Raw genomic sequence first — 27,516 nt, forward strand, 5'->3', positions numbered from 1 at the left:
AAATACAGAGATATATAAAGTAAGAATTACAAAACAAAAAGAAGAAAGAAAATGCAAGGACTTCCTACAAAGGAAGCAAAATCTTGGGTGTAATTCAAATAAGCAAGAAACAAGATATATCTCCACAGATCTTTCCAGCTATTTTGGTGGAGCAGCAAGACAAGCTGCACATACAAGCGACAACTTCCAAAGTTCCGGGCCCGGCTCTGTTCAGCCACAGCATACTTACGGCACGTCCGATGTGCTGGTTACAAATGGTTTTCGCTGACACCTCACCCTCCACATGGTTTGTGCTGACACTGCACACTCAACCCTAGGCAGTAGCGGTTGATGCGGTGTCTACTCTTTATAATGTCTATGCATGCATGCATGCATGTGCCAGTGGGCGGAGCGGACAAGACGTGTGTGTGTGAGAAAAGAGTGGTAGATGGAGGACAAAAAAAAACAACCACAACTTTGTGTCTGAAGGGACTGGATTGCAACTTGATGGTCATCTGTGCGCATGATGATTGTAGATGTTCACACACTTATGTGAACGTTTCAACTAAATCGTAGTTCTTCATAACAGAGAGCATTTATTAGGCATTTACTGTCAGAAACTTTAATTATTAAATAACCCGTTAAGCACAGATGTACAAGCTAATAAATGTTTTACCATTTAACTTTCTGAAAACATACAAAAGTTGTATTTTTGAGAGGACGTGCATAATATTTATGCAAGTACCACAAATTTATAAAGTACCACATATAAATGTTAACTGTAAAATTATAAAGGAGAAAAAAAGCAGTTTGATAATGCAGTTCCATGTGTACAGCCCATAAGAATCATGTCACAGCTTTACAATATATTATTTAAAAATAACTTACAACAATATAGTTTACTCAAACCTGCATCTCTCAACTTGCATGCTGGCTGCAGCTCTACTGAGCACATGTTAAGGGGAGTTGGTCTGAGCACGCTGCCTGCTGGAGGGAAGTAGGCATGGCTCATCTGTCAACCTGTCGGCGTCTCATGCGGACCACTGCAGCGTCCACTTCAGCTGCTGCTTTCTTTCTGCGCATGTCGTCCATCAGCTGCAGAGAAGAACGCTGCAGCCTGGATAACTCGCCCTCAGAGGTCATCAGACCACGTCTCAGCACTGCACTGCCCTGAGAGACACGCAGCAAACAACTACAGAACTTAAAATATGCTCACAAATAAGCACATTGTAATGTTATATTAAATAGCAAGCAAAGTAGCAAGTAGCAAGCAAAGTACATGATTGGATTCATATTCCTGAGCACTCCAAGAGGTGGCAGTGTTCAGCATGTGGCAGCACAGCACAAGGTCTTCTTTTTCATGCAGACTCATGAACACTGGGACAGATGCATGAGGAAACTGTGAGAGCTATTTAAGAGAGCTTTATGCATTTACCAGTTTTCTCATATTTAGACTTTTTTTTTTTTTTTTGGAGGTACAAACAAAATTTGCTAGTTGGTCCAGACCTGGAGTAGTCTGCTTTCCAGTTCAACTAATCTGAAATCTAAAGCCTAAAATTTCAACTGTAATGTAATTCTAAAGTAATTCACAGAGCTAATATTTTATATCTTATTAGTGCTACAAAGATGAAATAATCAAAACCCTCACTCCAAGGGTAAAAGCCCCAATGCCACAAGAGAATGGAGGGGAGCAGTGAGACCGGTGCGGGAACGTTAACCCGCAGTCTTCCAGAGATGCACAAAGGCAGACTGGCTGTAGTCTGATCCAACCCATGTGAGGATGACAGTTCTGAACAGGTGCTGTTTCTGACCCAAGTTTTGAGATCTGCCTACTCCAAACTGATGGACTATAAATATCTGTGGAGGTTTTCAGTCATCCAGGTCAAGGACTTGTTTAGCTCCTTGAAAACGTTTCACTGCTCACCCAGAAGAGGTTCATCACTTCAAAGTTACAGTCGTGACAGACTCAAATATTTATCCTCTGTTGGGACACTGATGTTACAGTGATGCAAAGAAAGATGTTGAGAGTTGTTGGTCTCCAGAGGTCACTTGAGTTCAGGTTCTTAGGTCTTGTTCAGACTTTCAGTAAAATTCTGATTTATGTGTAAAAAGGTTTTAACTCTGATTCCATGCTGGAGGTCTGGACAACAGAAAATACATGAAATCAGTTTTTCTCCAAATCAGTTTAAGGAGTTAAGTTATTTGCAGGTAATCTGAAATACTATTCAAGATTTCAAGACATTTTTTTTGCAAATCTGTTTTTGTCTGAGCTCTCAGATTAGATTATTGGTGTTTCATGACTTTTCACACCACAGTGTGAGATCATGATATAAGCTTTCTGTGGTGAGAGTTGCAGAGAGAAGTGTTCACTCCCCTGCAGTGAGTGCTGCTTCACCAACTCTGTTCTGGTATGGGAAAGTGGAGCGAGTGATTAAGGTTACGTCGCTCCACTCACATGCCCTATTGGGTACTGTATCGGTACTATAGCAACCGATGTGGATCAGAGCTCATTCTTCAGGACACAGGTCAGATTTCGTTCAGATTCAAATCAGATTTGCAGTAAATCAGTTTTGAACCGGCAGTTGGAACAAAGCCTTTGTTACACTAGAGGGGAGGTGAGAACGATTTTTTCAATAAACTAAATAAGTCCAGTTGACCTCTCAACCTGCTTGGGTTTATTGTAGAGTGCACACTATTTTTAACTCTTATTTCTCAGTAATTGACGTAAATGAAGTTCAAGACATTTTCTTTGACTTAGAAATATTTGTCAATCCATTCTGTAACTTGTCTGAATAAAGCAGGCTGCCAAATTGTGTATTTTCTGTAAAAGCATTGAGTGCCTTAAATTTTTATGCATATATGTTTTGTGGATTTTTAATAATAATGATAATAATAATAATAATAATCTGCCTTATTGACATTGTACATTTATACAACAAACATTGTCCTCTGCATTTAACCCTTCCAAATTGCAGTTAGACACAATCCAACCACTAGGAGCAGTGGGCAGCCACAGTCCGGTGCCCAACTCCAGATGTAGAGATGCTGCCGGAGTCGAGCACAAAGAAAGGAGCAGACCCTAAATAACCATGTTTTTTTTTTAAAGACACGGGGAGAACATGCAAGCGCCACTCAGAAAGGGTGGGAAGCAACAGCCACGACCTTACTGTGAGGTCTGAGTACTAACCACTAAGCCACCGTGCCATTGCTTAATTTCGCAATATGCAAGCAATTTAATTTTGTTGATGTTCAATAGGATTGGATGTTTATTAAATTTTTGTTTCATAAGACTAGCTCATCTGCATCAGTCCACACATTTATTTACACATAACTCTTGTGATCATTCTGACCAGGGCTTCATCTAAGTATTGGTCATCATGACTGATGAGTGCATGGTGCTGGGTCTGCAAAGAACTCCGGGCAATGGCAGTGTCGACCCACCCTCTTCATTTCATAATGTTCTATGCACGTTTGTCTGACATAAATGAGATGGTCAGATGGTCTCATATCTGAGGTACTGCATATACACAAAGGTGTGCCTCAAGGTTCAGTTGTGGGACCGCTCTTATTTACTATTTATATTAACTACCTGGGACAGAATGTTCCAAATGCAAATTTTCATTTTTATGCTGATGATACGGTCATTTACTGCTGTGCACCTACACCTGCACTAGCTTTTGTACATCTTCAGCATGCTTTTAATTTGGTTCAGGATCAGCTTAGGCAGCTGCAACTTGTTCTGAATGTGGAGAAAACTAAACTCATGTTGTTTTCATCTACAAGAGCAAAAGGAATATGGTCTGACAAAATTGTTAATATTGACGGGCAAGAAATTGAGCTTGTATTTTCTTTTAAGTATCTGGGGTTTTTATTGGATGAAAACTTGATGAGTGAGGGTGAGAAAAATAAGTATTTGAACACCCTGCGATTTTGCAAGTTCTCCCACTTAGAAATCGTGGAGGGGTCTGAAATTTTCATCTTTGGTGCATGTCCACTGTGAGAGACATAATCTAAAAAAAAAATGTTTTTAATAATTTATTTGTATGTTACTGCTGCAAATAAGTATTTGATCCCCTACCAACCAGCAAGAATTCTGGCTCACACAGACCTGTTAATTTTTCTTTAAGAAGCCCTCTTATTCTTACCTGTATAAAAGACACCTGTTCACACACTCAATCAATCACACTCCAACCTGTCCACCATAGCCAAGATCAAAGAGCTGTCTAAGGACACCAGGGACAAAACTGTAGACCTGCACAAGGCTGGGATGGACTACAGGACAACAGGCAAGCAGCTTGGTAGAAGACAACAACTGTTATGATTATTTATTAGAAAGTGGAAGAAACACAAGATGACTGTCAATCTCCCTCGGTCTGGGATTCCATGCAAGATCTCACTTTGTGGGGCAAGAATGATTCTGAAAAAGCTCAGAAACACACAGGAGGACCTGGTCATTGACCTGAAGAGAGCTGGGACCACAGTCACAAAGATTACATTAGTAACACATGATGCTGTCATGGTTTAAAATCCCGCAGGGCAGCAACGTCCCCCTGCTCAAGCCAGCACATGTCCAGGCCCGTTTCAAGTTCACCATTGACCATCTGGATGATCCAGAGGAGGCATGGGAGAAGGTCATGTGGTCAGATGAGACCAAAATAGAGCTTTTGGAATCAACTCCACTTACCATGTTTAGAGGATGGTATTGCGAGATTTTGGCAAACAACCTCCTTCCTTCAGTAAGAGTATTGAAGATGGGTCATGGCTGAGTCTTCCAGCATGACAATGACCCCAAACACACAGCCAGGGCAACTAAGGAGGGGCTCCATAAGAAGCATTTCAAGGTCCTGGAGTGGCCTGGCCAGTCTCTAGACCTGAACTCAATAGAAAATCTTTGGAGGGAGCTGAAACTCCAAACCTGAAAGATTTGGAGAAGATCTGTATGGAGGAGTGGATCAAAATCCCTGCTGCAGTGTGTGCAAACCTGGTGAACAACTATAGGAAACGTTTGACCTCTGTAATTGCAAACAAAGGCGACTGTACCAAATATTAACATCGATTTTCACAGGTGATCAAATACTTATTTGCAGCAGTAACATCCAAAATAAATTATTTAAAAAAATCATACATTGTGATTTCCAGATTTTGTTTAGATTATGTCTCTCACAGTGGACATGCACCTAAGATGAAAATTTCAGACCCCTCCATGATTTTAAGTGGGGGAACATGCAAAATTGCAGGGTGTTCAAATACTTATTTTCCTCACTGTAGAAACAAGTCTTGTTTCTCTTTTAATGTCAAAAAGAGACTTGTGGAGCCTACATTCTTACCTCTCCATGAGGGTGATGCTTTATACATGAAGCCTCTGCTCAGAGTCTGCAAATGTTGGACAGTGTGTACCACGGAACTATGAGATTTATAACTATGGTTTTTTTTAACTCATCACTGTACTTTATTCTGTACTATATTCTTTACTTTGTGAAAACAAATTGGACTTGCGCTACACAACATCACAGATGTCTTGTATCAGGGAGGTGATGTCTCATTTTTATTTTGCTTTTGTTCTTTTCAGGGCTCACAAACTCTCCTGCCTCTCTGCCTGCCTACAATTAGTCAATATCTTGTGGATTGTCTGTGTAGTTCCCAGTGTGAATATTTCTCTGTGGACGAGGCAGCAGCTCCTGAGACAGCATGACAGATTCTTAGAGCTGTTCATTCTAAAGTTTGTCTACTATCCAAATTTCAATCAGTATGATTTCTGCATGCCTGATATTTTGGAATCATAATTTGGAATATTTTGGAATTTTGGAATCACCTGTATGAGACGAGAAGCCTCTGGTAACCACGTCCCCGGATGTCTCTGATACACCTGCAGAAGGGCCTGGTTAGTTTCTCTCTGGACTGCACGTCTCGGCTGCACTCTGGACCCTGTAACAGAGAAAGATGACAAAACATCAGCATCATATGAATGTTTCTCATGATCGTCAAAGACACTGATCCTGTTCTTCACACACAGCGACCTGTGCTGTGCCGTGGCTATAGCGAATTAAGTTGATCTCTCTCTGCTTTCGAAACATTGCCTGCCTGGCTGCTGCCGCTGTTAAAGTCAGACTTTGCTGGAGACAAAGAATGAAACAGAACTTTGAGATTAATTAGTTGAATATCAAAAAGGTCAGAATATGTTGCAGACTTCAATAAAACTGTTTGTGAGTACCTGCAGACTGACTGTTTCTGCAATTTCTTCACCCAGGCCATCATTGACTGCACGGTGAGCAGCTTTCTGCCTGGTGATGGCGCTGGAAAGCATCTGTCTGATGTCTTTCCTGAGCAGTTGCGACTGGCTGATGGTTGAATTGGTCAATGATAAAGCCTGTTCATCATTCTGCAGCAGGACAAACCAATGATTTACTATATTTAGGCAGCGACACAACCATATTTTCTATAAAACAGCAGATAATGTCACAGATTTAGTCACTTCTAAATATAATGCAACGCTAAAATATCCTTGGCCATATGAGCATAACAATAGGAAACAGAATGCGACCTTTTGACCTCTTAAAATAGGTCAAGGTTAGCTATCTTTGAACTTGTCTAAGGTCTGTGACCCAAGAATGATCCCTGTGAATTTGAAGACCCTGGCAGTAATAGGACTGGACTTATGCTGAGCAGATAGACAGATGGACGCAACGTCTTTGCAATACCTGATGGCCAAATTTTGGCCTCGGGTAAAAGTCACCGACATGAAAAGTGAGATCATTCCCACAATCTATATAATTGTAATTGATCAGTTGGTGTGCACACACATACACACACACACAGATATACTGGCGCGTTACCTGTGGGGCTCCATGGGCTCTAGATTGGCTAGTGTTTATGAAATAGGTAGCTGACATTTTTCAAAGTTTCTATAATGAATTGGAATGGCATGCGAGTCCAGAATGTTTTTATAACCTTAGACCTCAAGTTTTTAGAAGAACTCAACCCTTTTACTTCCTGTTAATTACATAATTTTTTTAATGTTAATTTATCAATATATTTATAAATTGTTTAGTTTCTTGTTATCATATACACAGGATTATTATTCTTATCATCATTACTGTTATTATTATCAGTATTATTATTATTACTTCTAATTTGTCATTTGATTTTTAAATGGACGACAACGGAAATAAGTGTTTTCCCTTTCTTGTGTGATCCATGTACTTTTATTAACCTATTACAAATATATTATGTACTTACATTGAACTGACTAAATAAAAATCACACATGCATGCAGACTTTTAACATCAAGATGATTTATTGCCCCCCTGCTGGAATGGTGTGTTAGTCCAGAATGTAATTAGCAATGTTAGCTAATATCCGCAGTTTCTCCAAACATATTAGTCCCACCAACATTCCGTTTTTGCACCTTTCATCCTTGACCCAAAATACACAAGCATACCAAATGACAAATGTCAGCTCTTCACAGTTTGTCCACGATCGATGTTATACACACACTGAGACCTTTCTCTCTTTTTCGTATTCTGCCGCAAGCATGTGCTTCTATTTTTACACATGCACAGAGACATGGCAGAAGACATCAAGTACAGTACACATTTCACTCATGGTACCGGTGTCACTGACCGGATGGTACCCCTAAAAACCGGTCCACCCTGCCTTCACTGCACGTGTCATCAGCAGTGGTTCATCGATTGTCACCTCGTTTCTGCTTAAAACTACACTCCAGTCATCATCTATCTCAGCAACAGACATCTGAAGCTTTTGTACAACAATCATTTCTACATAAACTCAGCATTATTTCATCATAAAAGACAGAGGAAGCGATCAGAGCGCCATGGCTACATGAGATGCTAGCTGAAGCGTTCACTGCGCATTGGTCATTTCAAAGGGTCACGGAGTATTGCCTTGTTTCTGCTTAAAACTTACTTTAGAATGATTTAAGAGGTTTTACCTTGTCATCTGATCATTAATAATCCCATTAATACATTTGATCACTTTGGGTGAAGAGACTCTGTCTTAGACGAGTGGCTGAGCTCTGAAATAATGCATGTGCAGTGGAGGCAGGGTGGACCAATTTTTAGGGGTGGACTGTTCGGTCTGCAACACCGGCAACATGACACTTAACTAACTAAACCAACTGATCTACAAAAACATAACTTTAACAACACTGTTAAACTAACATGAACCATAAAAACATTTAAAATCCCAAAGCCTGAACTCCCATGCTGCATTGCAGCACAATGTCCATTCTTTACTGGTTAGCTAAAATCGCTAATTTCTAAAAAAAAAAAAAAAAAAAGAAAGAAAGATTTGTCCTATCAACTTTCTGTTTTCGCAGTGTTCATCCTTGATACAAAATACATAAGGACCCATGAAAAAACAGCTTATCATTTCCGCCCACATGCCAAATTCGGGCCGCATCAAATTTTTTTTATTTTAGCTAATTTCATTGATGGCGATACAGCTGGTGCAAGAACTGGCATGTCCGCTAATTTGCGAGTATGCTTTAGAGACGGCCAAAGTTTACTGAGCTGGGCCCAGAACTTGCCACTTGTTGTCACTGACAACCAAACACACGAGGACAACTGCCAATAAAGCAAAGAAGCTGAAGCCATGGTACGGGATGAGCATTCCCCTCGAGGTGACCATGAGTGATATTTACAGCCAATATACTTGTGGTATGTTGCACAATAATAATAATAACAATAAATTTAATTTATAATACATCTTTCATTAATTAAAAATCTCAAAGTGCTACAGGAAAAAAATAAATAAATAAAACCAAGGATAAACAACTTGATTAAAAAACAGAAAATCTTAAGATAAAGAGTCAGCAGAATAGAAAAACACCAAAATAAAATGGAATAAAAGACTAAGATGTAACAGATTCAAATTACTGAGACCTGTGATAGGCCCGTCTAAACAGGTATGTCCTGAGGCTTTTTCAAAAAAAAGCTTCCACACTTTGTGGAAGTAGCTTGGACGCTACGGTTGTAACGTGAGCTATTCCTCAGGGAGTTGTAGCTCTGTGCTGACACATTCAATTCCGTGTGCCTTCTGGCAAACTGTAGCTGAAATTTCACATCTTCTGTTGAAGAAAATCCTTTTCTTTGTGTTCCCAGGGTGAAGAAGAAGTCAGCAGGTCAAAGAGCCTTTTCTCATTGTGCACCCACCCTGTGGAACAGTCATCCTGCGACCGTGACGCAGTCAGAGTTCATTGACATTTTTAAGTCAAGACTGAAAACCCATTTTTATTCTCTCTTATGAATAGTTTTTATTTTTTAATCTGTTTTATTATTTTATTTCTGTTTTTAATTATGTATTTGACATTTTTTTTATTCATTTTTAATTATTTATTTAAATTTTATGTTGAATTGTTCCATGTAAGGCACCTTGAGAGGGCTTTTGCTGTGATTTGGCACATTATAAGATAATTAAATTGAATCAGACTAAAAAAAAAAAAATCCCCCCCCCCCCCCCGATGACTTTTTGTGATGTCAAGGATGATAAACAAATGTTTTTTTTTTTTGTTTGTTTGTTTTTTAATTGGGCTTAATGCACACCAAACAGCAAATGTCAGCTCTTCCCAGTTTGTCCGTGATCAAAGCCATGCACCCATACATGCACGCACAGACACAGACGCCACTTGGCTATTATAATAGATATGTTATACAGTGTCTGTTTTCATTCAATAAATGGATGAGCTCTACTGTTCATTTCATGCTGCTGAAACTCATGCAAATATGTGAAATACAAAAATTTCAAATGCACACAGAGATAATGTATGTTGGTGGCAGCGTATACTGAATGACCTGCATACTAATCTAACCAATAATACCCTCCCCTCTTCTCTCACACACACACACACACACACACACACACACACACACACACACACACACACACACACACACACACACACACACACACACACAAGTTGTTTACATGTATTAAATGTAAGTGGTGGTAAATGTTTAGAGGTAAAATACCTTAATTAAACTTTTCCACCTCTGTATATGTTATAAGTATGATTTACTTGGGGAAAAAGGGGTGGGTGGGGGGAAAGTCTAGGTATCTCCCTTTAAGCTTCTGTTTAACCCAATCAAAAAAAAAAAGAAAAAAAAAAAAAAAAAAAGAATGAATAAAAAAAAAAAGAATAAAAACATTGAAAATACAGGAAGCACACAGTTTAACCTAAAACACAAGTGAAATCAGCCCTCACTGTATTACAAATTCAAATCAAACTATTACACTTAAATAACAAACTGAACAGAACATAAGGTATCATAGTTGAAAAACATCAGCATGAGAATTTTTAGGATTTTTCCTAAAATCTGGAGTTTTAGGCCAATCTTGAATAAGTATTCCTGACGTACGTAGTTCAAGCATCTACTTGACTGCCAAAATACAACCTCAATTCCATGAAGTTGGGACGTTGTGTAAAATGTATATAAAAACAGAATACAATGATTTGCAAATCCTCTTCAACCTATATTCAACTGAATACACCACAAAGACAAGATATTTAATGTTTAAACTGATAAACGTTATTGTTTTTGTGCAAATATTTGCTCATTTTGAAATGGATGCCTGCAACACATTTTAAAAAAGCTGGGACAGTGGTATGTTTACCACTGTGTTACATCACCTTTCCTTCTAACAACATTCAGTAAGCGTTTGTGAACTGAGGACACTAATTGTTGAAGTTTTGTCGGTGGAATTCTTTCCCATTCTTGCTTGATGTACGACTTCAGTTGTTCAACAGTCCGGGGTCTCCATTGTTGTATTTTGCGCTTCATAATTGACCACACACTTTCAATGGGCTACAGGTCTGGACTGCAGGCAGGCCAGTCTAGTACCTGCACTCTTTTACTACAAAGCCACGCTGTTGTAACACAGCTTGGCATGGTTGTGGCTTGGCATTGTCTTGCTGAAATAAGCAGGGACGTCCCTGAAAAAGATGTTGCTTGGATGGCAGCATGTGTTGCTCCAAAACCTGGATGTAACTTTCAGCATTGATGGTGCCATCACAGATGTGTAAGTTGCCCATGCCATGGGCACTAACACACCCCCATACCATCACAGATGCTGGCTTTTGAACTTTGCACTGGTAACAATCTGGATGGTCCGTTTCTTCTTTTGTCCGGAGAAGACAACGTCCATGATTTCCAAAAACAATTTGAAATGTGGACTCATCAGACCACAGCACACTTTCCACTTTGCGTCTGTCCATTTCAAATGAGCTTGGGCCCAGAGAAGGCGGCGGCATTTCTGGATGTTGTTGATGTGTGGCTTTTGCTTTGCATGGTAGTGTTTTAACTTGCACTTGTAGATGTAGCGACAAACTGTGTTAACTGACAACGGTTTTCTGAAGTGTTTCTGAGCCCACGCGGTAAGATCCTTTACACAATGTTGGTTTTTAATGCAGTGCCGCCTGAGGGATCGAAGGTCACGGGCATTCAATATTCGTTTTCAGCCTTGCCACTTTTGTGTAGAAAGTTCTCCAGATTCTCTGAATCGTCTGATTATATTATGGACTGCAGATGATGGAATCCCTAAATTCCTTGCAATTGAGCATTGTTCTTAAACTGTTGGACTATTTTTTTATGCAGCTGTTCACAAAGTGGTGATTAAATATCTTGTCTTTGTGGTGTAATTTGCAATTTGCATTCTGTTTTTATTTACATTTTACACAACATCCCAACTTCATTGGAATTGGAGTTGTAACTCTTTAAATGAGTCTCATCTGGCCTAAAACCCAGGAGCTCCTACATGGGGTCCCAGACCCCCGGCAGACTTTCAGGATGTCTCATTCTCCTGCCTCACACAAATATTTTGATTTACTTTGATGTGAAGTTTTGCCTTTCCTGTTACATCACAATTGTCATTCTAAAACAGGCCAAAAATCTCTTAAGGAGCAGCTTTAATGTGTCTTTTATATTTGATATACAGTTGTGCTCAAAGGTTTACATACCCTGGCAGATTTTTTTTTTTTTTTGGCCATTTTTCAGAGAATATGAATGACAACACAAAAACTCTTTTTTTTCACCCATGGTTAGTGGTTGGGTGAAGCCATTTATTGTCAAACAACTGTTTCCTCTTTTTAAATCAAAATGATAAGAGAACTACCCAAATGAACCTGATCAAAGTTTTTATACCCCTGTTCTTAATACTGTGTATTGTCCCTTTAACATCAATGACAGCTTGGAGTCTTTTGTGGTAGTTGTGGATGAGGCTCTCTGATGGTAAAGCTGCCACTGAATATGTTTTGGACTTTACATCAATTACAAAGAAATACAAACAATATGGCACTCTATGGTAAATCTGCATGGAGTAGACAGTTCTCAAAAACTGAGTGACTGTGCAAGAAGGAGAAGAGTGAGGAAAGCCACCAAGACACCCAGACAACCCAGAAGAAGTTATAGCCTTATGTGGCTGTGATTGGAGAAATTATGCACAGTGCAAGCTTTGCATTTTGCATCACCAGTTATCCATCTTCATGATGAAGTGGTATAGAGGAGGATGTTCTTAAAAATAAGACCTGAAAGTTTAGCTACAAATTGCCAGAAGGTACATCTGAGATGCAAGCCTGGATTTGATCTGTTTTGGTGAAACAAAATCCTTCTCTGCTCTACTCCACTATGAAGCTAAGAGTAGTGATACAAAATGCAAAGCTTTTTCAGAACTGTCTACTCCATGCAGATTTACCATAAAGTGCCATACGGTTTGTATTTCTTTGTAATTAATGTAAATAAAGTCCAAGACATATTCAGTGGCAGCTTTACCATCAGAGAGCCTCTTCCAAAACGACCACAAAAGACTCCAAGCTGTCGTCGATGTTAAAGGGGCAACACACAGTATTAAGAACAGGGGTATTTAAACTTTTGATCTGATTCATTTGGGTAGTTTGTGTTGTCATTATGATTTCAAAAGAGTAAACACAATTGTTTGACAATAAATGGCTTCACCCAACCACTAACCATGAGTGAAACAAAGTTTTTGTGTTATCATTCATATTCTTTGTACAATGGCCAAAAAAAAGGTCCTCAGCCACATCTTCAACAAGAGCCTCAGCCTGGGGGTGGTCCCCACCCTGTGGAAGACCTCCTGTGTGATCCCGGTTCCCAAAACACCACACGCCAAGGAACCAGCCCACAACAGACCAGTTCCCCTGACCTCCCACCTCATGAAGACCATGTAGCGGCTGGTCCTGTCTCACCTCTGCACTGTAATGAGCGACATCCTGGACCCACTGCAGTTTGCCTACAGGCCCAACATCGGGGTGGATGACGCTGTCATCTACCTGCTGCAGCGAGTGCTCACCCACCTGGAGACCGGCAGGAGCGCTGTGAGAGTCATGTTCTTTGATTTCTCCAGCGCTTTCAACACCATCAGACCGGCGCTGCTGCGGGGGAAGCTGGAGGACACAGGTGTGAATGGACATCTCGCCGCATGGACCATCGACTACCTCACTGACTGCCCGCAGTACGTGCGGCTGCGTGGCTGTCAGTCTGAGGTGGTAAGGTACAGCACCGGGGCCCCCCAGGGTACCGTCCTCTCACCTTTCCTCTTCACCCTTTACACCTTGGACTTCACCTACAACACGGACAGCTGCCACCTCCAGAAGTTCTCTGATGACTCTGCCACTGTGGGAGGGGAACCAGCTGGAGTACCAGTCAGTCATCACAGACTTTGTGGACTGGTGTGAGCGCAACCACTTGTGTCTCAACACCAGTAAGACGAAGGAGATGGTGATCGACTTCAGGAAGAAACCACCACCTCACCCACCGGTGAAGATCCAGGGGGAGGACATACAGACTGTGGACAGTTTCAAATACCTGGGTGTTCACCTCAACAGAAAACTGGACTGGACTCACAACACCAGCGCCCTGTACAAAAAAGGCCAGAGTTGCCTCCACCTCCTGAGGAGACTGAGAAGGCCTCTGCTTAAGACCTTCTATGACTCTGTTGTAGCCTCTGCTCTCCTCTATGCTGTCGTCTGTTGGGCCCCGGGCAGCACAGAGCGGGAGAGAAAGAGACTGAAGAAGCTGGTCAGGAAGTCCAGCTGTGTCCTGGGCTGTCCTCTGGACTCTCTGGAAGAGGTGGCTGAGAGGAGGATGTTAACCAAGTTCAAATCCATCATGGACAACTCCTCTCACCCTCTGCACTGGACTGTAGTGGAGCTGAGTAGCTTCTTCAGTGACAGACTGAGGCACCCTCAGTGCAAGAAGGAACGATACCGCAGGTCGTTCCTCCCTGCTGCTGTCAGACTGTACAATAACACTGTGAAATAACCACATGCAATAATGTCCACAAATCACGTGCAATAACAACTCGTTTACAAATCCCAGCACTAATGTCACCTTATCACATCTAAATTCCACTTCACATATTGTAAATATGATGCTCCTATTTTTTTCAATTCCAATCATGTTTATATATGCATATATACTTATATTTCTACCTCATTTTCTTATTTTATTGTATTGTTACAAGTATTATTATTGCTTATCCTTGCACACGCTTGTTTGATGCACATTTTCTTATACTCGCACCCATCTTATGTGTTTTTTTAAGAGCTGACCTAATGTGAATTTCTCAATTGTTAGATCAATAAAGTCTTATCTATCTTATCTTACTGTGATAACACATCATGTTTGTCTTTTCTGTTCTTTTATCAACTTCACTTCCTTCTGTTTCTTCTACCGTTTTTTTTTTTTTTGTAAAAAACAAATTTAAAAATATGATTTGAATATTTCAAATTATATTTATTCACATTTTGACTTCCTATTGGGTGCAAATAGCATGTGGATGGTTTGAATCCCTCACTCTCACTCACACTCACACTTTCCTTTATCGATATTCTTTCTGTAGCTGCTTTTTCGCCCCAATCTGCTCTTCCTGCTGTTAGTTTCTTCCTCCACTCTGATACCTGGTGTAAAGGGTCCAACCGGGTTGGGTCTGGTGAAGGTCTTAGCTGCAGCACCATGTCCTCCAGCGGTGTGAGGAAGCAGGTCCAGGACTCGAGCCCGCTCACTGGCACAGTCCAACAGCCGTTTGCTGCACTGAGCCAGAGCCTGAATGAGATGAAGCCAGATCAAAGATTCATAGTCAGTGGTGCTGCTAAGATGATACAGAAATTCTAATTAGATTATTTTTATTAACAGATTAACAGCAAAAGTTCTTAGTGTTAATTAATAAAGCACACCCTGGTTGCCAACTCTGAAGGAGTCAAAATGTTTCAGTCAAGCTTTTCGTGAAACACAGCTCATGTGGCAACAAGAGATCTATGATCAAGTTCCCAAAATGATATTCCTCAGTCTGACATGCCTCCATATGTGTACCACTGTTACATTTCTTTAAAATCCAAACAGTTTCCAAGTTCTTGCAGTTATGAGGTCAATACCATGTGATGTATCAATTAAACAAAACTGGAATTACGTATGTTGCACATATACATATGGTAAATTACCATTTGTGTGAGGTGTGAGTTTTGGAGGAACTGCACTTACAATATTCAGGTTTTAAAAGGTATTAAATCACCTGTAGTTGGCTCAGTGCATTTCTCAGCACTCTCTCCAGATTCAGTTTCAGCTCTGCCAGCTCTCTCCTCTCATATGCCAGTAAACAGTCAGCACCATCTCTCTCCTGCAACAGAGTTCAGCTGTCAGTTACTATGTGACCTCCTGACACAAGATGTTCACCATCATGAGCTCAATGTACCAATGAGTCTGTTACACCTACAAATATTAGATTATGGTCATTTTTCACAGATCTTAAGATATTTTGCCACTATTGACAGGAATTCGCAGTAACAGACACCAAGCATAGATTTTTTTTTTTTTTTTTTTGGTCATTTAACTGTTATAGAATTTTTAGAGCCATATATGTCTCCTCAAGAACTTCTTGGCTGGGTGATTATCTATACCAAGTTGAAAACCAACTGCATCTGGAACTATATCCATCCATTTTTTTTTTTTTTTTTTAAATTTTAAGACCTCCTTATACATTTCTGGGTTTTTTGGGGGGAGGGGATCAACTGGATCCTCATCCCTAGAAAAGAAGGCCCCCTGGCCCACTGGACAGCACCACGGGTCCCATTTCTTGATGGCAGCAACTGGACAGGTGCTGAGGAGTTGTCCATTTATGCTGATGTCCAGGTCCAAACTTGAGACAACTCATGCAGGTGAGTATCTACAATCCTTTCTCTCATGAAGGATGCCAGTCTTCCACTGCTGTTGACTGAGCTTAAAAAGCTCTGCATTATAGTGGTGGCATTCTCCAAGGCTCCATAAACCTGGAAGTGGTCAGATCTCAGGGTTGTACTTTTGGACTGACTGCCCCAATAGCCAGTAGACTGATGAAGTGACAGTTACTATGGAGGGCCAACTTCTTCTGATGGTGATAAATATCACCTCTGTCACTGACTGATGGAGTCAAGTGTCACCCCTGTCATTCAGTGTTTACTGCGGCTCAGACATGGGTCCACTTCATGTGTCTTGTCTGTTGTCTTAGTCTACAATCCAGCTGTGGTAAGTTGAGATCTCTGTGATGGAGACTTTTTTTTTGTTTTGTTTTTTAAGTCAAAGCTTCACTCTGTCATTGATGACTGCCCCAGAGATACACTGCCCCATCGTGGATTGTTGTTCTAATGGGACCACAGGCACTGACAAGTCTAGTTATGAGTACGGTACTCCATCGGTCCATATGGCTCAGTGCTCCTTCACTGTTCAAGAAGTCATGGGCTACAGGTTGCTCTATTCTGATTTTAGTATCAGAGTGCCACCACTGGACATGGTACTTTAGAACCCCAGTAAAGTACTTTTGGTGTAACTCAAGAAATGAATCCTGTTCTCATAGGAAAACACTGAATACTCTTATAGACACTACAGTTCTGCAGAAGTGCCCAGCTTGTGAATTGTGGCCACAGACATTCTGTAGCTTCCCTAAGGAGTTAGACTAAATCTAAGCTTCAAGATGACCATCTTGCACACAATCAGAGAGAGCGGCTTGCAAATACTGACAGAACAAATGACTGAAATAGAATCTGGGAGTTCTTTTGTCACATGATTTGCCAAAAAATTTGATTGGTGCTGCTCATGTCCAAAATAGGTTTTTCATCTATGACTGCACTATCATCAAGAGAAGTAGTGGATAACTTGGCGTCAATGTGTGACTGGGGAAGGAGCTAAGAAGTTGGGCTGCAATGGAACTGTGTTGACAATCACTGGTCTAATAATCTACAGTCTGCTTAAAGAAATTGATGCACTGCATTCCTTCAAACATAGACCTTGTTCCACTGCAGTCCTAACATCCATTACCAAAAAATAGTACTGATAAGTATATAAAAAGTAAACTGGAAGTATACTTGAAACATACTTGCATGTACTGCTTTTTGGTAAGGGATGTGACAGCTATGGTCCTGACTTAAAACTGCTGTACTCTTCTTTTGGGCCGGCTACTTTGAGCAGTTATACAAGGCTGGTCTTCCTACTAGTATATGTTTGAGGTCTCAAATGCTTGGGTCCTTGTGGCTGATCCATCAGGTTGGTCTGACTCAAACAGTAATTCTACAGCCTCCAGAAAAACATCCTGACATAAGAAGGGCTAATATATTATAAACCGGAGTATCAGACTTAAGTACAGAGTTGCCTTCAGACTACTTGTGACTTTTTCTGAACCAAGGATGATATAAGACATGTAGCAGTTATTCCTCACCAACTATCACCAAGAGCATTTTTTGATTAGTAAAAAGCTCACAGTCTCAGCAGGAGAAGGTCTCCTGGTCCTGCCATCAGCACTCCTCCTGTTGATGGTCAGATGTGCCGTGAGACTCCTCAGCATCATCTTCAGGTGATTCTGCTCCTTGTCCAGCTTGATGCTCTCCTGCATCACCCTGCCAGCCTCTCTGCGCAGATGAGCCTCCACGTCCCGCACCATGCGCATGTACCTAAAAGCCACCGTGGAGGAGGCCCCTGCACAGTGCTCACGCAAGCTGCTTGGTGGAAACAGGACCACAGGCATCCTCAGGCTGGAGTCAGGAAACTTTAAAACAGTTAGAATCAAAAATAATTTTTTACAAGACTGTGGTTTATTCTTCTTCAGTTAAGCTTTTCTTAGCCCTCAGTACAATTAAAACAAATACATCAGTAATTTCTGTGATAATTACTGATATTTGCAAACCTAAAGTACTGACAGATTGGACATTGATAAGCTCATTAAAATACATATACAGAGAGATTGAGATATAGACAGAGGTATAGATATATCTTTAAGACATTGTCAGATTTTCTTACGATTCATTTTAGATCTTCATGTTTATGCCCACATTATCACGGTAACTACATTGATAGCGTCAGCAGTCATTGCCTTTCTTTCACAATAACTCTGTCATCTTCAACCACTTATCTGGGATCAGATCGCAAGGACAACAGCTCCAGCAGGGGACCCCAAACTTCCCTTTGCTGGGCCACATTAATCACCTCTGACAGAGGCGTTACCAGTAGGGATAGACCGATAATTGGCTGGGCTGATGAGCAGCACTGGCCGCTAATCGGTCTATCCCTAGTTCCTAGGCCAGTGTGGAGATATAGTCTCTCCACCAATCCTGGGTTTTTCCTGGGGTCTCCTCCCAGATGGACGTGCTTGGGACACCTCTCTAGGGAGGTGCCCACGGGGCATCCTTACTAGATGCCCGCACCACCTCAGCCAGCTCCTTTCAACGCAAAATATCAGTGGCGCTACTCAGATTCTCACCTCATCTTTAAGAAAGACACCAGCCACCCCCCCACCCATTGTGGCCACATTCACAATAAAATTTCAGCTAAATATTCTGTGCAATGAAAGGCAAGTTTATACAGCTGATTTTACTCACTGTTACTCCAGCAGTTTGGGGCCTATGCTCGTTTCTGCAGACTGTATCTTCACATTGCTGCTCTGAAATCTCATCTTTAGATATGGCCACTGTGTCCGCGGTGGTATTTGGGGTAAAAACACCAGTGATACAGGTCTTTGACTGCCCGGGCCAAGTTTCCTGCACCAGGCGTTCTGTTCGTTGTATGGAGCGGACAGTCTTAATGCGCCATGAAGGAACACCAATGTTAACAGAGTGAAGAGGAACTGAATGGACCTGCATCCCTTCAAATGTTATAGTTTCAAAAAAAAAAAAAAAAAAAAAAAATCTGTCTTCAGCTTTTGCACTTCTGTATGATCTGAGGAATACTGCAAAGAAGAAAATGTTTCAGGTCTACAAACCACAAAGTGTGGAAGTGTTGATTTCATAGCAACGGTTCCCAAAGTAACATGAAACTCAAAGCTGCTGGTGATTGGACAGTGGCACCCAGTCATCCAATACTCGTCAAGACTTTTAAAGGTCATATTTCATCTCACCAGCAAACCAATTCCTCAATGAAATAAGACAGCCTGAACACAGAATTCTGATCAGTGTTTAATTCCCTTGAGCTAACAGGAACTGTGCACAGTAGCCTGCTTGACAAAGGACTGGAAAGTGTGGAGGAAAATCTGAACAGTACCACAATAACAAAACAAAACAAAAATGCAGGCAAGTAAAAGCAGAAAATGACAACAAAAGAATGGTTAAAATATATCTTTGGTATGAACAAGAAGTGCAAAACGAACACTGTAAATCACAGGTGGCAGTTCTTCACAATCACATTTAAAAACACAAAAACCGAAATAGTACTGCAAAAAGCAAGTAGAGCAGAAAACAGCAAAACTCTGTTTAACCCATTTCAACACACTCCCTAAAAGCTTCCAAATAAGGATTTGTGATCAGATTATTCAGAAATGTATCAGTAGTCTTTCTACAGTTGAAATAACTACAAGTAATCACCATTTCACAACAAAATTCAAGAATCCTCTAAATACAGTAATGCGGTGCCAGGTAATCAGGTATTAAACATCCAACAACAGACCAGACGCAAATCCACACCAAACGCTGAAGACTGCAATGACTCTCCAAAGATGAGAGCATTAAACACTTGAAAACTAAACTGGCTTATGGCACCACAATAAATATGTCAACGACGAAAACGTGGTGCAGAAAGTGCAAAACGTGTTCCTGTGCAGTAAGTGTGCATCCTGTCACCACGTCACGGCGGCTCTCCTCCATCACAGTGTGTGCTTGATGGTAGTCACGGGGTCATATTTATTCTGGAGGTTGTGTTGCAGCTCTCGGAACAGTTGGTCCCGCTCCTCAGCATCCAAAAGGATTTGCTGTGGTGAAGAAAAATAAACTTTCCATCACATTTATGATGCATAAAATGTATAAACCCAGAATTAAAATCAATACAAACCAATATGTTGCAGTGATGCTGCAGTATTCACAGTCAACATTCATACACAGAATATTCAGACACATCTGGACCATACAAACAGAACAGCAGCACTTTACCTCGATGAATTTGTCTCTCCTCTCCAGGGCATCCCTTAGTTTTCTCTCTTCTTTTTCTCTATCCTCCATGTCATTCTGCCAGGACCGATGTGCCTCCTTCTTCTCCTCCTCTTTCTCCCTCAGCTCCATGTGGATGTCTCTGAGTTGAGCTGTCAGTGATGACACCATCTGACTGTGACTCATCTGCTGATTCTAGACACAGCAAAATGAAATGTTACAAAGACAGAGAATTCAGGTTACAAACATAATATCACCTAAAGCTGAGAACAGACCTTCACACTGTTTAAAGCTGCAGAACCTGGCAGCACAGACAGACACAGACATCATCTAAAAACAGTTCATTATATGTTGTAGTTTACAAACAAAAAGCGGGGGGTGAATGAGGTGAGACAAAGAAAAGGTTAGTGACCTCTGCAGAGCCACTGTACTGTGTGATGTTGAAACTGCACATTTGGAGTTTGGATCAGATATGAACGATGAGAAATTAGTTCATTTTCTCCTGACCATCCAAACCAATTAACCCACATAAAGAAAAAAAAAAAAAAGGTTTAATTTAGCCCAATCAGTTGTCATGCTGATATAACTACAATTAGACCATCAATAGAAATGCAGGTCAAACTCTTCAAAAACTATCAGGCCCATATGTAGTTGGACACTGACACGTGTGTGTGTGTGTGTGTAATTTTGTCTCTGTACACCATAAAGGACTGTCTTCAGGACAACACTGAATGTCCTTGAGTGGCCCATCCAGAGCCCAGACCAGAATCCAACTGAACATCTCTGGAGAGATCTGAAAATGGCTGTGCACTGACGCACCCGATCCAACCTGATGGAGCTTGAGAGGTGCTGCAAAGAGGAATGGGCAAAACTGCCCAAAGATAGGTGTACCAAGTTTGTGGCATCAAATTTAAGAAGACTTGATGCTGTAATTGCTACCAAAGGTGCATCAACAACATATTGAGCAAAGGGTGTGAAGACTTATGTACATGTGATTTCTTAGTTTTTATTTTTATTGATAAATTTGCAAAAAAAAAAAATTTCATGTTGTAATTATGGGGTGTTGCGAGTAGAAATTTGATTGTGTGCGAGCGCGCATGTTTTGGCTATCAGGGCATAATGACAGTAAATATACTGTAAATTCTAACATGCTGACTTGTCATCATGGACTGAGAAGTCTCCTTTCAAGAAAGAACTCTTGCTCCAAAGATCAACACTTCAAAGCTCAACTAACATTTGCAGCAGATAAATGCAAAGGTTTATTGCACTTGCCAGACAGAAAATTTTTTGTAGAGGAACATTTTACAGATTTCCCAATGAGACAGAAATAAGTAAAAAGCCTTACTGAAGAGAGAATATGTGGGTGGCTGAAGCTTTATGTTGTCATCTACCTGCATCATGATCTGTTGTTCCTGAAGTACAGCGTTTAGTTTGGTGACCTCTTGACACATGGTGGTGCTGTTTCTCTCTCTGTCCTTCAGCGAGGCTGCAAGCTCAATCTCCTCCTTCAGCTGAGTAGCAAGAGCTGCCTCAGCCCCACCTCCTGTCAAGCCCTGGCCAATCACAGAGTCTGACAGAGCCTGGAGGAAAGTGACGCATACAAGTTTTCTTTTGTTCACTCAAATTTACAGTGTTGTTAGGAGTATCAATCAGCACACAATGCATGCTGGGTAGATTGCTATTTGAAATGATCTTGAGTTCCTGTTACTTTGCGACAATGATGAGGTCATGTTGGCTACAGATTCTGAAACCCAGTGTTGGAGCTCGTCATCACCAACTACCACAAGAGTGTGTTTGTGTTACAACACTTTAAATTGTGGAAGTTCTAATAAAGGTGACTACATCAATGATAAACTGAGAAAATAATTCCACTGTTTTCTAGGTTGCACTGAATTATTTATTTGTAACCTTTAAAGGAGACCTGCACTGAAAAAAATGCAGTCAGATTTTTTGAACAAAAAATGACTTACATTTACACACGAGATCCTTCTGAATGTAGTAAAGTAAATCTGCAAGCCCAGATCTGTCATTCAACGGAGAAATCTTCATTTGAAAATGACAAATTTACAGCTAACATTTAGCCCTCCGGAAATTGTCCCTCTCATCATGAACGCTGCCGAGACGTCACGGACAAGACCCTCTCCCAGCATGCATTGCGCCAACTGTAATTTGTGGATTTACGTCAGTTTGCATCTGCACCTTTTTCTTGTCTTATACGGAAGGATCTACTTTTTTTAAAACTTCATATTGTCTTGCGGCACGTCTGGTGAGTACACATTTCTTTTATTTGTGCTTGAAAATTATTTTGGGGGACTTTTTCATACGCCCGTTTGATTGAGTGGTGTCGCAATGAAAATCTACTGTCTTTCGCCTCCGGTACCATCGCGGGACATGGAGGCGAGACCCGCAAAGAATCCCAGTCATTAAAAATATATAAACCTCTCTCAGCGTCCATGGAGCTCTGGGGCTCCGATTGCCGAGACGTGCGGTGCTGTGGATTTTGCCACAAGAAGTCTGTCCTTGCAGCAACAAGTGTACCGGCCGCTTCACATTAAAACAGCAAGCGTAATCTCAGGACTTGTGCCAAGTGTGCTGCAGCTCCATTCAGTAGACAGAGAGGTGATGCCGGTGTTGTGCGCTGAATCTGACACGACACTGGCTGCAAAGCAGACATGGGTGGTGTGAGTGGCCCACGTCGGCGGTTAACGAGCCCGCAGACTTAATAAGCGCAGCGGAGGCAGAGAGCGGGAGAGGAAGAATGGCGCCCGCTGTCGATGTCGTTGCTGATCTGAGCACACAGATCTGTATCTCACATTCATTGCAGCTTACTTTTGGATGTTGAAACCAGGACGTGTATAAGTAACATTACTAACAGATAAAATCAATTTCAATGCGGGATAGGACTGAAGGCGGGAGCGCGTCGTCTTGTCCCTGACGTCATGGAAATGATACGGCTGTACAAACTGTTTTCACAGAGGGCTAAATTTTAGCTGCAAATTTGTCATTTTTAAATGAAGATTTCTCCGCTGAATTACAAATTTGGGCTTACAGATTTACTTTACTGCATTCACAAGGGTCTTATAAATACATATCAGCTATTTCGTTCTGAAATCTGACCACATTTATTTCAATGCAGGTCTACTTTAACAACACAGTGAATTGTTTCTATGCAGTTACCTGTATCCACAGCAACAAGATATGGCGTTCCTACTGGTTTGTAAAAATTTTGAAGGCTTTTGCTGCTATAATTTTGACATATAAGCCTCTTTCCTAGTACTGTAAATACACTACATCTGAAAAGTATTCACTGTGCTTCACGTTTTCAAAATTTTGTTACGTTACAGCCTTATTCCAAAATGGATGAATTTCATTTTTACCCCTCAAAATTCTACACACAATACCCCATAATAGCAGTGTGAAAAGTGTTATATATATATATATATATATATATATATATATAAAATCCCATGTACGAGGTCTATTAGAAAAGTATCCGACCTTATTATTTTTTTCAAAAACCATATGGATTTGAATCACGTGTGATTACATCAGACATGCTTGAACCCTCGTGGGCATGCAAGAGTTTTTTCACGCCTGTCGGTTACGTCATTCGCCTGTGGGCAGTCTTTGAGTGAGGAGTGGCACACCCTCTCGTCGATTTTTTTCATTGTTTAGGAATGGCTCAGAGACTGCTGCTTTGTTTGATCAAAATTTTTTCAAAACTGTAAGGCACAACTGAGTGGACACCATTCGATAAATTCAGCTGGTTTTCGGTAAAAATTTTAACGGCTGATGAGAGATTTTGGTCTGGTAGCGTCGCTTTAAGGATGGCCCACGGCGCCTGACGGCGATCTGCGCTTCGAGGCAGCAGCGTCTCGCCGTTTCAAGTTGAAAACTTCGACATTTCAGGCTCTGTTGACCCAGTAAGTTGTCAGAGAACAGAGAACTTTCAGAAGAAGTCAGCATGAGGAGTTTATTCGGACATTCCATTGTTAACGGACATTTTGTAATGAAAGAACGTGCGGGCAGAGTCGCATGTCAGGCCGGACCCGACCGTGGGGGGTCGCGACAGGAAAAACACCTCCGTTGGAAACCTTAACGGGCAAGTTGGAACATGCCCAAGCTGTTAAACAATTTCTCAGTTACTCACTTGTTGAAAGCCATCAAAAGCCGCCTGAATTTTACAAATGGTTTTCAACACGGGGGTGTTTTTCCTGTCGCGGTGCACACAGATTCGCCGAGTCATCACGGAAACGACTTGGCGAATTTGTGCGCACGTCTTTCATTACAAAATGTCCTTAAACAGTGGAATGTCCGCATAAAGTCCTCATGCCGGCCTCTTCTGAATCTTCTCCGTTCTCTCACGACGTCCTGGGTGAATTAAGCCTTAAATTAGGATGTTTGCAGCTCGAAACAGGCCGACGACGGCGCCTGGAAGCGCTGCGCGACGTCCCGCTCCGTGGGAAGTCCTTACAGCGACCGAAACACCCCATAATCTCTCATCAGCCGTTAAACTTTTCACCGAAAACCAGCTTAATTTCTCGAATAGTGTCCACTCGGATATTCCTCACAGGTCCAGAAAAAATTTTGATAAAGCAACGCGCGCCGTCTCGAGCAGCGTGTGAAACAAAGGAATTCAGCCGAGAGGGCTGGACCACATCTCACTCAAGGCCGGCCCACAGGGAAATGACGTCACCGACACGCGTGAAAAAACTCACGCATGCACACGAGGGTTCAAGTATGATTGGTGTAATCGCACGTATATATATAGTTAAAAAAATAATAAAAGTGTCGGTTTCTTATCTAATACACCTCGTACATAAGTATTCACAGCCTTTGCCATGAACCTCAAAATTGAGCTCAGGTGCGTCCTGTTCCCACTGATCATCCTTGAGATGTTTCTACAACTTCACTGCTTCATTGGAGTCCACCTGGGGTAAATTCAGTTGACTGGACATGATTTGGAAAAACACACCTGTCAACATATAAGGTCCCACAGTTGACAGTGCATGTCAGAGCACAAGCCAAGCACAAAGTCAAAGGAATTGTCTGTAGACCTCCAAGACAGAATTGTCTCAAGGCAAAAATCTGGAGAATGGTACAGAAACATTTCTGCTCCTTTGAAGGTCCCCATGAGCACAGTGGCCTCTATCATCCGTAAATGAAAGAAGTTCAGATCCACCAGGACTGTTCCTGGAGCTGGCCACCCATCTAAACTGAGCGATCAGGGGAGAAGGGCCTTAGTCAGGGAGGTGACCAAGAACCCAATGGTCACTCTGTCAGAGCTCCAGCATTCCTCTGTGGAGAGAGGAGAACCTTACAGAAGGACAACCATCTCTGTAGCAATTCATCAATCAGGCCTGTATGGTAGAGTGGCCAGACGGAAGCCACTCTTTGGTAAAAGGTACATGGCAGCCCACCTGAAGTTTGCCAAAAGGCGCCTGAAGGACTCTAAGACCACGAGAAACAAAATTCTCTGGTCTGATGAGACAAAGATTGAACTCTTTGGCATGAATGCCAGATGTCATGTTTGGAGGAAGCAAGGCGCCATCCCTACAGTGAAGCATGGTGGTGGCAGCATCATGCTGTGGGGAGGTTTTTTTTTTGTTTTTTTTTTAGCAGCAGGAGACTCGGAGACTAGTGAGCTTGATGAATGCAGCAATGTACAGAAACATCTTGGATGAAAACCTGCTTCAGAGCGCTCTTGACCTCAGACTGGGGCAATGGTTCATCTTTCAGCAGGACAATGACCCTAAGCACACAGCCCACATATCAAAGGAGTGGTTTCAGGACAACTCTGTGAATGTCCAAAGATAGGTACGCCAAGCTTGTGGCATCATATTCAAAAAGAATTGAGGCTGTAATTGCTGCCAAAGGGGCATCAACAAAGTATTGAGCAAAGGGTGTGAAATTTTATGCACATGTGATTTCTTAGTGTGTGTGTATATATATATATATATATATATATATATATATAAAATAAAACTTTATTTTCATGTAGTCATTATGGGGTGTTGTGAGTAGAATTTTGAGGGGGGAAAAAATAAATTTACTCCATTTTGGGTCCACAGTATGGATCAATTTTACACAGCTTTTACTGCAAACCAGTTTGCAGGCTGTGGCTCTAATACCTGCAAATCTTTCTGGCAGCTCTGTAGCTCCTCCTTGAGGCAGAAGAGAAGTGATTCCTTCTCCTGCAGCACAGCGCTGAGGGTCTGATCCCTCTGTCTCCACACCTCTCGCTCTTTCTCTACCTCTCTCAGCAGACGCTCCTTCTCCCCAAGAGCCAATCGCAGATCCTGGAGTAATGAGGAAATGCAGGTTTCGATGAACTGTGCATGCGGCAAAGTGCAAAACCAGACAGTTTACAAATGTGGTCAGAAGGGGTGTGTGTGTGTATGTGTTTTTACATTAATAATATCCTGGTTGCACTGCAGTATGGTGTTGAGCGTGTTGAGGTCTTGCTCTCTGTCTCTACCAGCCTTCCTCAGAGACTCTACCTCTTTTTCCATCCTCTTTTGACTTTCTCTCATTTCAGACGCCAAACTCTCCAGTGCAATCTACACATCACGAAAATGTTGCATAATCACCTTCTTTTAATATTCAACTATAGCAGCTAACTAACTGACATACAAACTTGCAGGGGCTATCAGATGTTTACATACACCCATCATGGACATTAATGTCACAAAAAGTCTGAGCTTTCAATGATTTTTTTTTTAAATCCTTCTTTTTCTGGGGCTAAGTTATTGTATGAAACAGAAGCTTAACCAAGGGTGAGAGGCACAAAAATGTGGTGCACATATTGCAATTTATTTATTTTTAAACCAAGATAGGGTCAAAAAGCCACATTAATCTAATTAGAATATTAATTCTGTGCTGAAAATTCCAAAATATCTCAACTCACCAAACAAGGTCTCTGAATTTTCTGTTACTGACAATGATTAACTCCAGGTGGTGACTTCTGGCGCCATCTGGAGTTAGTAAATCATTATTGGTAATAATAATGATAAATTATTTGACAGTAACTACTGGTGTGACAACACATAGCGCATGGGAGAGTTCAAGGAGCCAGATGTGAGAAAGAGGACTACAGACTTTCACAAGTTATGAATGCTTCTTGGGGACAT

The 27,516-nt window shown here is 41.4% G+C and overlaps 2 protein-coding genes across 3 annotated transcripts in view; both read right to left on the reverse strand.

Moving 5' to 3' along the window:
- Positions 1-443: 443 nt before the first annotated feature.
- ccdc105 (coiled-coil domain containing 105) lies at positions 444-19,273 on the reverse strand. The gene is given in 10 exon segments (XM_034173625.1): positions 444-1,149; positions 5,792-5,853; positions 5,856-5,904; positions 5,997-6,092; positions 6,191-6,358; positions 8,439-8,536; positions 14,816-15,053; positions 15,520-15,624; positions 17,737-18,081; positions 18,815-19,273. Coding segments are annotated over 10 exon segments (1,686 nt in total). The 5' UTR covers positions 19,112-19,273; the 3' UTR covers positions 444-921.
- Positions 19,274-19,410: 137 nt separating this feature from the next.
- si:ch73-95l15.5 overlaps positions 19,411-27,516 on the reverse strand; it is a 42,814-nt gene continuing 34,708 nt past the window's right edge. For both annotated transcript variants that reach the window (XM_034174190.1, XM_034174189.1), the window contains exons 7-11: positions 26,797-26,946; positions 26,518-26,685; positions 21,778-21,966; positions 20,390-20,581; positions 19,411-20,211 (exon numbers count right to left, since the gene is read on the reverse strand). In XM_034174190.1, coding sequence (XP_034030081.1) covers positions 20,107-20,211; positions 20,390-20,581; positions 21,778-21,966; positions 26,518-26,685; positions 26,797-26,946 — 804 coding nt within the window. In that variant the 3' untranslated portion in view covers positions 19,411-20,106. The remainder of the gene's footprint in view (positions 20,212-20,389; positions 20,582-21,777; positions 21,967-26,517; positions 26,686-26,796; positions 26,947-27,516) is intronic.

Source organism: Thalassophryne amazonica, chromosome 7, assembly GCF_902500255.1.
Source record: "Thalassophryne amazonica chromosome 7, fThaAma1.1, whole genome shotgun sequence".
Lineage (NCBI taxonomy): Eukaryota > Metazoa > Chordata > Actinopteri > Batrachoidiformes > Batrachoididae > Thalassophryne > Thalassophryne amazonica.